This window comes from Colobus angolensis, unplaced genomic scaffold (assembly GCF_000951035.1).
Source record: "Colobus angolensis palliatus isolate OR3802 unplaced genomic scaffold, Cang.pa_1.0 Scaffold311, whole genome shotgun sequence".
NCBI lineage: Eukaryota > Metazoa > Chordata > Mammalia > Primates > Cercopithecidae > Colobus > Colobus angolensis.
Genome location: NW_012116389.1, coordinates 2532230 through 2546312, shown reverse-complemented (window position 1 = coordinate 2546312; position 14083 = coordinate 2532230). Strand labels below are relative to the sequence as shown.

The 14083-nt window shown below is 43.8% G+C and overlaps 1 protein-coding gene and 1 pseudogene across 2 annotated transcripts in view; both read left to right on the top strand.

Moving 5' to 3' along the window:
- Positions 1-6668: 6668 nt before the first annotated feature.
- The window catches only part of HIGD1A (HIG1 hypoxia inducible domain family, member 1A), a 16499-nt gene continuing 9084 nt past the window's right edge, over positions 6669-14083 (top strand). The window contains exon 1 of one of the 2 annotated variants that reach the window (XM_011950966.1): positions 6669-6762. Coding sequence is in view for 1 of the 2 variants with exons in the window: in XM_011950965.1 (XP_011806355.1) it covers positions 7026-7045 (20 nt within the window). In the remaining variant the exon portion in view is untranslated. Of the gene's footprint in view, positions 7046-14083 lie in introns of both variants that reach the window. The other variant, XM_011950965.1, reaches the window with a different exon arrangement.
- Positions 9928-10345, top strand: LOC105518108 (annotated as a pseudogene).

Genomic DNA, 14083 nt, shown 5'->3' with positions numbered 1-14083 from the left:
AAATAAATAAATAAAGATACAAAAGTTAGCCGGATGTGGTGGCAGATGCCTGTAATCCTGACTATTCACAGGAGAATCGCTGGAGCCTGGGAGGTGGAGGCTGCAGTGAGTGAGCCAAGGTTGCACCACTGCATTCCAGCCTGGGCAACAGAGTGAGACTCTGTCTCAAAAAAAAAAAAAAAAAAATGAAGTCGGTGTTAGGAATAATGCTCACAATTTTAAGGAAATTGAACACTCAACAAAGGATTTTTAATGAAGCAATTTTACTTTTGCACAGAGGGGTGTCTCTTAGGCCAGTTGCCATGAGAGCACACTTGAACAAAGGGGCATGAGGGCCTTTATTTTTGACGCAAGTCTTGCCTTTGTATTCTTTTTTTATTGGCTAGGGTCGGGTCGTATAATTTAAACTAATTTTGGTTGGCTAGACATTTGATTTTTTTTAGATAGGGTGGGCATGTAAAAGAAAAAGTGGAGGGAAAGGGGAAGGGGTGTTTGTAATGAGCTAGAAAGTTAGTCTTTTTTTTAAATAAGGAAAGGAATGTAAGTTGTATTGATAATACTTGGTATTGTGACTTGCCTGGGCATTTAACAAAGGCAAAGAGGAAAAAAGGAGAAAAAGGAGAAAAATGGGGGGAGGGGTACTATGAATTAAAGAATAAAAGATTGATCAGATTATTTGAAGAGACACCTTATCATATCCCACATCACTTTATCAATACACCCAGTCTTTTTAAACAAATTCAAAAAAACATTAATTTGTTTGAAATGGTGAGTTGATTCCTAACTCATCATTCCAATTGCATTACCAATAGACTGAAAGATATTCTGCAACTAATTCCAATAAAATGTTATTTTTTAAATGATGGATCAGTTTAGAATTCAGGAAATATCTATGTCAATACTGTTTTCTAATTTCCTATTACTTATTCTTTCCTGCTGTTGGGGCTCAGAAAATGATACCACAAAGTGAAGGCCTCAGAAGTAAAGTTTCTACCCAACCTGTCTTACCCTCCTGTCTATCTCTCAGCCCCTCATTCTCTCCTGAAGCAAGTCATAGAAAATAGAATTCCTCTTCCCCAAGGCTGATTACAGAAACCAGAACTTCTAAGCTTCCCCAACTTTTTTTTTTGAGACGGAGTCTAGCTTTGTCACCCAGGCTGGATGACACGATCTTGGCTCACTGCAACCTCCACTTCCCAGGTTCATGCGATTCTCCTGCCTCAGCCTCCTGCGTAGCTGAGATTACAGGTGCACGCCACCATGCCTGGCTAATTTTTGTATTTTTAGTAGAGACAGAGTTTCACCATGTTGGTCAGGCTGGTCTCGAACTCCTGACTTCGTGAACCACCCGCCTCAGCCTCCCAAAGTGCTGGGATTACAGGTGTGAGCCACTGTGCTTGACCGCTTCCCCAACTTTTTGTCTAAGAATTGGCTGTAAAGAAATTCTCTCACCTACCTTGTTCAATAGTAGCTCATAAGACCTCCATTCCAGAAAGGATCCTGTACTGTATCGTGAAAAGCGAAATGCTACAATAGAAAGAAAGTTCAAGAATCTGAACAGACAGGTCTTGCTAGGTTTTCTATTACCATTAGGTCATATCCTTTGTTGTCCAATCACATTTCTACACGACTGTTCCTGTTTCATCAAACCTAAGCATATAATCAGATAAGAGTCACCTGTTTCTTTGGGTCTTCACTCTGAAGGCTCCTGCATCATGTAAAAACTTGATCAATGGGAGGCCGAGGAAGGCAGATCATGAAGTCAGGAGATCAAGACCATCCTGTCCAACATGGTGAAATCCTGTTTCTACTAAAATACAAAAAATCAGCCAGGCATGGTGGCACACGCCTGTAGTCCCAGGTACTTGGGTGGCTGAGGCAGGAGAATCGCTTGAACCCAGAAGGCGGAGGGGGTTGCAGTGAGCCAAGATCATGCCACTCCACTCCAGCCTGGTGACAGAGCAAGACCCTGTCTCAAGAACAAACAAACAAACAAACAAAACAAACCTTGATCAAATACAGTACATTTATAATGTTTTTCTCTTGTTTTTGTTTTGTTTTTGTCTTTTCTTGTTTGAGACAGGGTCTCACTCTGTGGCCTAGGCTGAGTGCAGTGGCGCAATCTTGGCTTACTGCAGCCTTGACCTCCCAGGCTCAAGTGATCTGCTCACCTCAGCCTTCCAAGTAGCTGGGACTACAGAGGCACACCATTGCACCCAGCTAATTTTGTATTTTCTGTAGAGACAGGGTTTTGCCACATTGCCCAGGCTAGTAATTTTCTCTTGTTAACCAGTTTTTTGTTATAGGAGTGTTGGCTGCAACGCTTATGATGGGAAAGAAAGGGATCATCCCTTTCCACCCCTGTACCGCCTCTGTTTATATTTTCTCCCTTAAACTGACAGGGCTGGTACACTTTTGTCAAAAGATGAGCCTTTTTTCTCCTAAATTCAATCGTCATTTCAAACTGGGTCAGACTAATGACAATTCTGCCAAGTCGTGTGTAACAGTAGCCTTAATAAAGAGATTTTTGGGGACAAATGTGCATCTTCCATGCAGTTGTAGCCATACAGTGCATATCTAACTTTCCTTAAATTATCTATGTGGATCTGTCATCCTACAATTTGTCTAAATTCTTATTTTTTTAATATTATGAATAAAGAGTCCAGCTTATATATAAAAATGTATTTCCTTTCTATGTCTTAAAAAGCACTTGCTGTTGAGCGATACTAAGGGAGGACACCACCTCTCATATTATCTTATGCCCAATTTCTGCCTCCAAAGAAAGAAGTAAAAACTAAAAGGCAGAAATGAAATCCACAGGCAGACAGCCTGGTATGAGCCATGCCCTCAGCCTAGTAGTTAAAGATCGACTCCTGACCTAACTAGTTATGTTATCTATAAATTCCACACATTGTATGGAAAAGCACCGTGAAAATCCCTGTCCTGTTCTGTTCCGAACTGATTACCAGTGCATGCAGCCTCCAGTCACATATCCCCTGCTTGCTCAATCCATCACGACCCTCTCACGCAGACCCCCTTAGAGTTGTGAGCCCTTAAAAGGGAAAGGAATTGCTTACTCGGGGAGCTTGGCTCTTGAGACAGGAGTCTTGCTGATGCTCCCGGCCAAATAAACCCCTTCCTTCTTTACCTCGGTGTCTGAGGAGTTTTGTCTGAGGCTTGTCCTGCTACAACACTATATTCTTAAAATATAGTGGAATCAAAATTCCTAGTTTACAGTCCTCTATCTCTATTACTTACTAGTTATTTGACCTTCATACCAATCATCATGTCAGAGATGTTTGAACCAGAGCAACTCCATCTTGAATAGGGGCTAGGTAAGATAACGCTGAGACCTACTGGACTGCATTCCCAGAGAGTTATGCATTCTAAGTCACAGGATGAGATAGAAGGTTAGGCATTCTAAGTCACAGGATGAGATGGGAGATTGGCGCAAGATACAGGTCATAGAGACCTTGCTGATAAAACAGGTTGCAGTAAAGAAGCCAGCTAAAACCCACCAAAACCAAGATGGCTACGAGAATGACCTCTGGTCATCCTCACTGCTACACTCCCACCAGCACCATGACATTTTACAGATGCCATGGCAACATCAGGAAGTTACCCTATATGGTCTAAAAAGGAGAGGCATGAAAAAATCCACCCTTTGTTTAGCATACAATCAAGAAATCACCATAAAAACAGGCAACCAGCAGCCCTTGGGGCTACTCTGCCTATAGAGTAGACATTCTTTTATTCCTTTACTTTCCTAATAAGCTTGTCTTCACTGTACTCTATGGATTCGTCTACAATTCTTTCCTGCAGGAGATCCAAGAACCCTCTTTCGGGGTCTGGATTGGGAGCCCTCAGTAGTAATTGGTTTAAAAGGTTCTTATCCTTTCAGCTTCCAGGGCAAGGTCTGACTCTTTTTGCACAGTACACAGCAAGGAATTTTTAAAGCAATAGCTAACATTTTTCATGCCAAGCATGGGACTAACATGCTACATATATTTCCTCTTTAACCATCATTAGTGTTACCCCCCATTTTACAAGTGAAAGAAGTGACATTTTGAGAAATCAAGCACAAGGTCATGTCTAGTATGTTGCCAACTAGTTGCTCTCCGCTGATGGGGCGGTAAATCTTATTCTCTGGAAATCAACAAGTTAGCTGACATTATTTTGAGGCATATACATTCCCTTCAGGAATGAATATGCTTTGGTCACTGCTGCTATTAGCCTTTGTGTTTACAGAATCAAGAGACTAACGACTTCTGGTTGACTTTCATATCAAAGGCAGTGGGGTTCATCCTAAACAAGTTCCTGACTATCCCTACTTATCTTTTAAACCCTCCAGTTCTTGCAGCATTTACATCTTTCTTCATTTACCATTATTGAATTTCTATTGAGCACACAGGCAGCATTCAAGGAGATACCAGGATCATCCAGACAAAATATGTGCCTTCAAGGAGCTGAAAGCTACCATATAATCGAAGTATGAAGTTCTTAATCATCCATAACATGAAATGTTTCTTACATGTATCTTAATTATAAGACGAATGATTTTCAAAATCCTGAGCCCATGACATTTAGTTCCTATCTGTAAGACAGAGCACTTGGTAGTCTGCCTTGTTTTGTGGTTATATCAAGAGACTCTAACTTAGTCTCAGGTTTCCCCACAGTGCAGTCGTAGATGCTTTGCGCCTGAGGACTAAGCTCTGATTTTTTTATCTTACCCAAATTCCTATCTAAGGGGTCTGGGGAGTCATGCCCTACAAGTCATAAATTCTCATCAAATGGGTTTTATTTAACTCTATATATCGTGACTTACTTTCCAACTTGACTCTAGCATAACATTATGAGACAAGGAAGAAAATAAAAATATTTTACCCCAAAACATGTTTCTTTGCCATATCTTGAAATGGCCATGCAAATCTGTCCTTTGTGGGGGAAAATTCGCATCTGTAAAGAATCTCTACTAACATAGCTAGATCTTTTCTTCCAGGCCTCCCCAGTCCGAAAGAGATTAAAAGTCTAGCACCTTTCAAAGATCTGAATATGAAACATTTGTCATCTATGGTCTCTAAAGGCAGCCTATATCTGTCTAAAGGCAGCCTGTCTCTAAAAGCAGTCTCTACAAGACTTCAAAACAACCCTGGTCTCCACAATCTTTTATCTTAACCTGAACATTTCCTTTCTATTGATCCCAGGTCTTTAGACAAACTCAACCAATTATCAACCAGAAAATGTTTAAATTTACCTATAGCCTGGAAGCCCGCTCCCCTCTCACCTTTGAGTTGTCCCCCGTTTCTGGGCCAAACCAATGTATTTCTTAAATGTATTTGATGTCTCATGCCTCTCTAAAATGTACAAAATCAAGTGTGCCTAGACCACCTTGGGCACATGTTCTCAGGACCTCCTGAGGGCTGTGTCAGGGGCCATGGTCACTCATATTTGGTTCAGAATAAATCTCTTCCAATATCCAAGAGTTCGACTTTTTTCGTTGACCCACAATTCGCTGGACTGTCACTCATTATTTACTTGACAAACACATTAGAAGCCCTGTCCCTGGAAGCTCGCTATCACGCGGGGCTTCCGACACCTCCTTCCTGAGAGAAAGGTGGCCGGTCCTGGGTGAGGTCGTAGTTCCCGCGACCCGGTGCTTGCAAGTACTGGCTGCCTCCTATTATAATGTAAGCTCCAGGAAGGATCCCACGGGGGATCTGACAGCACACGTGTCCTGACCGACAACCGCCCTGGGAGCGGAATGGATAGAGCCCGCAGTCTTCCCAGCGCACCGGGCGCCCCAGGGCAAGCTCTGCTCCCATTGTGGCAGGCCAGATCTCCGTTAGCAACCAGAGCAGCTCTCACCAATGCCTCAGTCATTCTGATGCATGTATAAGTTAAACATTAAAGAATTGGAGGAACTGGTGCCTTAGCAGAAAGGCTAGAATGTAAAGACAAGTCCATTAAGATCCCGCCTGGGCTTTCTCAGCCCCTGGAGTTTAATTAAAATAATGGAGTTGTTCTTGCACAGCTTGTACCGGGACCCACTTTAGATTATTTCCAAGGCTCTGAAGCAATTGTCTAGACACCTGACCCTATTACGGTTAAAGATTAGATTGAGTGAAACACTTTGGCTTTCGACTTGTAAGTGCACTGAATGTATTTAAGCACTAGAAAAACTTGTATTAATAATTTTGAGTTGGTCTGGTGAGTTACTCCGACCTTCTCCCTGTAACCTGTTGCAGAAATTCTTTCCCAGTCTGTCTGCATCTCGTTACTGAACGGCGAGAACAAGCAGTCGGACCCGTGTGGGTCCGGGAACCCCACTTCACCCGCAGCCGAAACCCCTCACCCCCATCCCTTTCCGGCCCGTGAGGCGTTCGCAGGCGGCCGGCACTCGGGACACGGCGTTCGCGGTGCTCGCCCCCGCTGCCCGAGAAGAAAAGCGCAGGAGAAATCCGAGGAGTCCCCGGGCCAGGAGCCAAAACCCCTCAAGTGCCCGGGCGCGAACCCTGGGCGCCAAGCTCTCACGTCTGTTTCAGCCAGTACGCTAGAGCCGGGGTAGCGGGCCGGCACTCACCGCCCCAGCCAATCCAGGACCGGCTCTGGACTGCCCCACCCGCCGCGCACACGCACGCGTCGTTTTGCGGCCGCTGGCCTCTGATTGGCTGGGACGGTTGTGGGTGGGGAGAAGCCGGCCGGACAGGTTAAGACTGCAGGGATCGGAAGACGGTTGGTGTGTGAGAGGTTTTGTCGCTCTAGGTAAGCGAAACAAGACGGGGGACTGTGAGCCAGGGTCACGGGCCGCGGGGCGGGAAGAAGTGGGGCAGCGTTTGGCCAGGCCGAAAGGACTTTGGGGGTAGGGGTTGGGGTTGGGGTCTGGGGGCTGGGATCACTGTCTGGAATGAGGGAGGAGAGGTGGAGCTGCTGGGGCTCAGGCCCGGCCTAGAGCATGGGAGGAGGAGAGGGGTCGGGAGCCGAGGCCTGGGGTCCTTAGGGTGAGGGGAGACGGAGTCAGCGAGGAGATGGAGCAGAAGCTTGTGGAGTGAGTTGTTGCCGAGCGGGGAAGACTCGCTGCTGGGGTGGTAATGAGAGGCGGGAGTAGGAGAGTGTTGGCTGGGCCCGACGGCGGGGAGCGAGGAGCGGGAGCGTCCCCAGAGCTTGGAACATTTTGAAGAGCAGGCTGAGCGGCGGGCGAGGCGGGATAAGAGGGCGAGCGCTCTGGTCACGGAGTCCCGACAAGGTCACAGGAAGAGGCGGCGAGGAAGGTCGGGAGGCTGAGGGGAGGGCGTACTGGCAGAGGACCTTCCAGTCCCGATCTTGCTTTACTCCCCGACCTGGTGTTTCCTCCACCCTGGGAAAGTGACCAGGTCTAGGGCCCTGTGTGTTGCTTCTGTGACCGAATTAAATTTTTCTCCTGCCGAGTCGGCGGGTTAGAGATTACAAAGCACAGCGTGAGGGCAGAATTGGGAGCTGCCAACATGATGCAGCAGTGATATGCGCCTTTGTCTTAAATTCCCGGAGTGGGAAGCCGCTATTTCCCTCTTCGGAGTATTCCCCACGACAGGGATCTCTGCTTCCGGAAGTACAAAAGCACTTGCGAGTAAGACAGGTTTGGATGGAAAGTTCTAACAGGTTGAAGCGGTGACAACCTGTTCATGAAGCTCCAGCATGACACGCATATTTGGAATCCTGTATACTAGGGGTTCTCTTTGTGCACCAGAGTCACTTGAAGGGGCTTCTTAAAGTAAAAATTCCTCGAGCTCTGCCGCAGACCACCTGAATCCGGATCTCCATGCTGGGGCCTTGGCAGCCATTTTAAACAGGCTGATGGGCGACTGATGCAAAATCAAAGTTTGAAGCCAGCATTGCTTTAGATAGCAATTGCCGTGACAAAATAACTGTGAAGAAAGATCCTTCATTCAGCCTGTTACGTCCCCTGATGCTGGACGGCTCATCTTCCCTTAATGCCACTTTTAGGTTCCCTGTGGAAAGGTCTTCAGTCGTGTCTTACTAAGCGTACAGAATAATTTGTGCTCTCCAAACTGGCTTTGAATATCTGGTTACTGGTGCCTTTTTTTTAGCGTCTATTCAACTTTCTGACAGAGATCTGGGACAATTACTGTGGGTGGATAATGAAGGAAAGTCTGGCAGTGGTGTAGTGAAAAAAGTCTTTTCAAATCATAATTGAAATTGTTAGATGAGTTAAGTCAACTGAAGAAGATTCCATTTAACTTAGGCATGACTTTTTTATATATATCATTCAAAGAACAACGTGGGCTTCTGTTGAGTAATGGATTCTTACATTTTCTAATCAGATTTCTTATCTGCAAATTTAATCTAATTTACATCAGCAGCATAAGATTGATGTTTTGGCAGTATATTGTCAATCAAAAGAACCCAGGACTCTGTATCAGAAGAGCTGGATTCTAATCCTGCCCCACCAGACATGTATTCCTTGTACTGAGCAATTGGTATAACCCTCTCACAACCTTTTCCCCACCTGTAAAATAAGGCTGTTGGCCTGGATTATTCATCTGATTTGTTACTCTCAAATTATATGATTCGAAATTATTGTTCCTGATGCTTAACCAGTTTTCAATTCAGGTGGCTATAAACCATGAATACTTTGAAAACTTACACGTGGTAATTAGAAAGACAGTTATCAAAATTTTGTATTCATAGAATATTTTAGGTATGTACTATATGGGAACTATAATATTTGGACTACAGAATAACAAGTGATATGTGTTGGATTTTTAAATATTCATCCTTAATTTTATTCTGAAATGTACACATAAGGTAATCACAGACAGATTATCGTCTCGTTTCAAGCAAGTAATGGCCGTTTTGTTCCCCACACCCTGATTCTTACCTCAGGTGCTATTTTCTGAAAGCCAGGTCAAATGCCATATCCATACAAACTTGAGAGTCTGTATCATAAATGAAGAACGGAGAAATAGATTTTCTTCTGTTCTTGATTTATGTACAGGAAAGAGACAACTAACCCCCTCCCTCCTGAAAGGAGAAAAAAAAAAGAAAAACCTTTTGCTCCATTGACCCATTGGAGAATTAGAGTCAACCAGATGTGAGATAATTATAAGAAAAACTACCAACTTTCTTGCTGTTTTTTAAAAACCATTTATGTCTTGTTTTTGTTTGTTTGTTGGGTCCCTCAACAAGGGTCTTGCTTGTTTCCTGGGCTGGAGTACAGTGGCTGGATCATGACTCACCACAGCCTCCACCTTCCAGGCTCAAGCAGCCCTCCTGCCACAGCCTCCTGAGGAGGTGGGACTACAGGTGTGCACCATGACGCCCGGCTACCAACTTTCTTTCTTTTAAAGACAATTCCCAAATGATTTTTTAGTTTAGAAATGATTCAGGCAAAAAAGGGGAAAACATGCTTTTATATCTGCAGAAGTTTTTAGTTTTTAAAAGTGTATTGTGGTATATAATAGTTTTGTCCCCTGTGTTGCAAGGAACTAAGACCTCACGTTATTTCTCTTTTCAACAATATAAGAAACATAAAAGAAATAAGCACTTAAGTACATATAGTTTGGCATTTTTCTTACTGATTAAACTCTACAAATCTGTATGATTGTTATTTTTTTTCCACTCAATATTCCTGAGTAACCTAAGAATGCTTTCAGTGGTTGAGAAATGTAACTTTTAAATGTATGCAAGAAACATTTGTAGTGTACCTATTGTATATAGGGTATTGCACCAGGCAGTGGAGTTGGATACAAGTAGAGCAGGTATTGGCCCCTGACTTAAGGATTCTAGCAAAAGAAACAGACAAACTGATGGTTTTAAGGGTTATAAGGAAAGTACAAGATCCTATGGGACTGCATAACCAAAGCACTTACAAACTTAAAGAGACATTAATTTCTGAGAGGAGGTCAATTAAGGTGTGAACCTGAGTCCAATATGGTGGCGCCCAGCGGTGGTGTGAACTGTGAGGAGTTTGCCTAGTTCCAGGAATTACTCAAGGTGATGTGGACAATTGATGACAGACTAGTACATGAATTAAACACTGCGGTTCCAACAGCTTCCTTTGCAGGGAAAATGGATGCCAGCCAAACCTGTAAACAACTTTGAGTCTTTGATGGCAGCTCATGCCAGCAGGGACAGAGTCATTGAAAAACTGTATAGCCCAGACCTCAGCAGTAGTAAAAAACCTCCAAGAAGAGAGAGAAAAGAAATTGGACGATTTAATATTGCTAAAGCAACTCAGAAGAGAGCAGACTAAGTTGAAATGGATGCAGTCAGAATGGTAAATGACAGGAGCTGGAAGGAGTTTAATGAATGCTACTGAATTCACTTCAAGCCTTCAAAGAATGAATAAAGAGAGATACTTTTTGTTTTTTTGTTTTTTTGTTTTTTTTTTGAGACGGAGTCTCGCTCTATCGCCCAGGCTGGAGTGCAGTGGCAGGATCTCAGCTCACTGCAAGCTCCGCCTCCCGGGTTTACGCCATTCTGCTGCCTCAGCCTCCCGAGTAGCTGGGACTACAGGCGCCCGCCACCTCGCCCGGCTAGTTTTTTGTATTTTTTAGTAGAGACGGGGTTTCACGGTGTTAGCCAGGATGGTCTCGATTTCCTGACCTCGTGATCCACCCGTCTCGGCCTCCCAAAGTGCTGGGATTACAGGCTTGAGCCACCACGCCCGGCCTTGTTTTTTTTTTTTAAGGACCAGATCATCTCATAAGAGCTAAGCATGACAGGTGTCAACAGGGCGGGCTTCCTAGGATTGTTTCTGAGCCAATGGTCCAAGACCTTTTGTTGATTTCAACCCCACTTAGCCAAGACCTCAAGTATAAATAATTCTGATAATTATGGAGAAATCAACTGCTATTTTATACTGATTCTGTTAAAAAAAAAAAAAAGTTTTGTAACTATTAAAATAACTTCCTGACTCAGTGTAAAAACAGAAAAACCAAACCTGAAAATAAAAAATGGGAGGAGTTAGCTGGGAAAGAGTATCTGAAGGGGATGGAAAGGGAGGGAAACTCTCACAAGTAGAGGAATCAGCTTGTGCAAAGGCTTGGAGGTATAGAGAGCTTCTTAAAAATATTTAATTTGGGCTGAGCACAGTGGCTAAAACCTGTAATCCCAGCACTTTCGGAGGCCGAGGCGGGCGGATCACAAGGTCGGGAGATCGAGACCATCCTGTGAATGGTGAAAGCCTGTCTCTACTAAAAATACAAAAAATTAGCCGGGTGCCATGGCGGGCGCCTGTAGTCCCAGCTACTCGGGAGGCTGGGGTGGGAGAATGGCATGAACCCGGGAGACGGAGCTTGCAGTGAGCCAAGATTGCGCCACTGCACTCCAGCCTAGGTGACTGAGCGAGAGAGACTCCCTCTCAAAAAATAAAAATAAAAAATAATGTGGTTAGAATGTGGGGGTTGGGAAGGGAAATGAAAGGATTTGTGATAAACTTACCATTTGAGAAGGTCGTGATTTTTTTTTATTTTTCTTTTTCTTTTTTAAAATTTGAGATGGAGTCTCACTGTGTTGTCCAGGCTGGAGTGCAGTGGCGCAATCTTGGTTCACTGTAACCTCCACCTCCTGGGTTCAAGCGATTCTCCTGCCTCAGCCTCCCAAGTAGCTGGGATTTCAGGCGGGCACTCCACCACGCCCACCACCATGCCCAGCTAATTTTTGTATTTTTAGTAGAGATGGGGTTTCACCATGTTGGCTAGGCTAGTCTACAGTGTTTAATCTCTCCATCCAGTCCGTTTATGCAGTTTCTTCAAAGCCAGTCTCAAGTGTTTCTCTGTTAAAGGTGCCAAACCTCCTTTAGCTAAAACACATCACTCTCTCTAAATTCCGACCTTGTCTGTGTTAGGCTATTGACAATCACACTGTGATTGAAACCGCCATTGCAAAATTATAACTGAGACAGTGAAAGAGATAGGACCTAGCCAAAAAAAGACAGAGCCAGGCATGATAGCTCACGTCTATAATCCTAGCACTTTGGGAGGCTGAGGCGGGCAAATCACTTAGGGCCAGGAGTTTGAGACCAGCCTGGCCAACATGGCAAAACCCCATCTCTACTAAAAATACAAAAAAATCGCCCAGGCATGATGGTGCACGCCTGTTATCCCAGCTGTTAGGCTACGGCACAAATCGCTCAAACCTGGGAGGCAGAGATTGCGGTGAGCCAAGATTGAGATTGTGCTCCAGCTTTGGGTGACAGAACTAGATGCTATCTCATAAAATAAAAATAGAAAAATAAAGCAAAGGTGGTAACAGCCCTTTCCCAAAACAAACCCCCTTCTTGCCTGGGGACTAGACGGCCTTTGGAGGACTAATGAATTAGCCACAGCTTAGAAATTATATTTTAGGAGTCGTGAAGCTGGAGGTTACAAGATTCTGACCCTCCCTAAAATGATCCTAAGATCAGTGCATGAGATATTTTGCAGACCCTGCACTTGATAGATCAACTGGCACCACCCAGATCAATAAACTGGCTCATCTGATCTTATGTCCCCTACCTAGGAACTGACTCAGCACAAGAGGACAGCTTCAACTTCCCATTTCATCTCCAGCCCAGCCAATCAGCACTCTATTCACTGGCCTTCCCCTACCCACCAAATTTTCCTCAAAAACTGATCCCTGAATGCTCCAAGAGGCTGATTTGACTAATTAAAACCCTGGTCTCCCACACAGCTGACTTGGGGTGAATTGCTCTTTCTCTATTGTAATTCCCCTGTCTTGATAAATCAGCTCTGTCTAGCCAGCGAGCAAGGTGAACCTGTTGGGTGGTTACATGATTTCTCTTTTTTTAAAAAAAAACTAATTTTTGAACCATTAATTACTTTAGTGTTTATATTGTATTATTCAGATATATAGTGAGTATCTTGAACCTTGAGCTTATTGAACCTTATATATAATAAAGCTCAGTAGTTAGGAGTTTATTCAATTAACAAGTAATGGAGTACAAAAAGAAGGTCTAAGTCCAATCTAAATTTTCTTTTATTTTCTTCTATGTCAGATGACACGATTGAGTCATCTCAATGAAGGTGAGGCTTATAGGGATAAATTCACTTTCTAAACTAAGCACACCACCCCCTACCTCTGGAGTTGCATTTTCGTTGAGGACCTTAACTGCCACTGACTCCCCTTGAGTAGCAAGGTGTTGAATGAGAGGTATTTTTATCAAAGGGAGCATAATGCATATGAAAAACCCAGAAGTGAAAGTAAGATTTTATATGGGTGATAGGGTGGGCACAGACTTTTAAGTTTATTGTAATTGGCACTAATTAGAGACTTAAACTGTGCTTCAGCCCCTTATTTTATCTGTGGGTAAAGTTAACTGCAATTCAAAATAGTTCATTGAAGAAAGTATATTTTGTTATTGTGGCTAAAATGAAATTGAATTTGTTAATGCCTCATTGTGATAAAAGGCTATTCACTGAGATGATTGAAAAGGAGGAAAGGAGCCTTTGATCCCTGTGATAATGAAAATGAATCTTTTTTTTTTTTTTTTTTTAACCCCTGTCCCCTTACTCATATGCTAGCTATCAGGCTAGTTCTTGCCTTTGGGATACCATTTAAAGGAATTATAAAAAGAGGGTAGAGTTTTAAAGGGAAGCCTGGGGGATGTAAGGTATGTAAAGGAAGGCAGATCTGAAGCTTAGAAGATATTAAGAAGACCCTGAGGGTAATTCAGTTTTGTGCTGCAGTGATGTTAAAAATACTAATTATAGGGCCAGGCTTGGTAGCTCATGCCTGTAATCCCCACACTGGGAGGCAGGTGGATCACCTGAGGTCAGGAGTTCGAGACCAGTCTGGCCAAGATGGTAAAACCCCATCTCTACTAAAAATACAAAAAAGTTAGCCAGGCATGGTGGCAGGCACTTCTAATCTCCAGTTATTTGGGAGGCTGAAGCAGGAGAATCACTTGAACCTGGGAGGCAGAAGTTGCAGTGAGCCAAGACTACACCATTGCACTCCAGCCTGGGCAACAAGAACAAAACTCCATCTCAAAAAAAAAAAAAAAAAAAAGGGCTAATCATAGGCTGGCACAGTGGCTCACACCTGTAATTCCAGCAGTTTGGGAGGCCGAGGTGAGTGGATCACT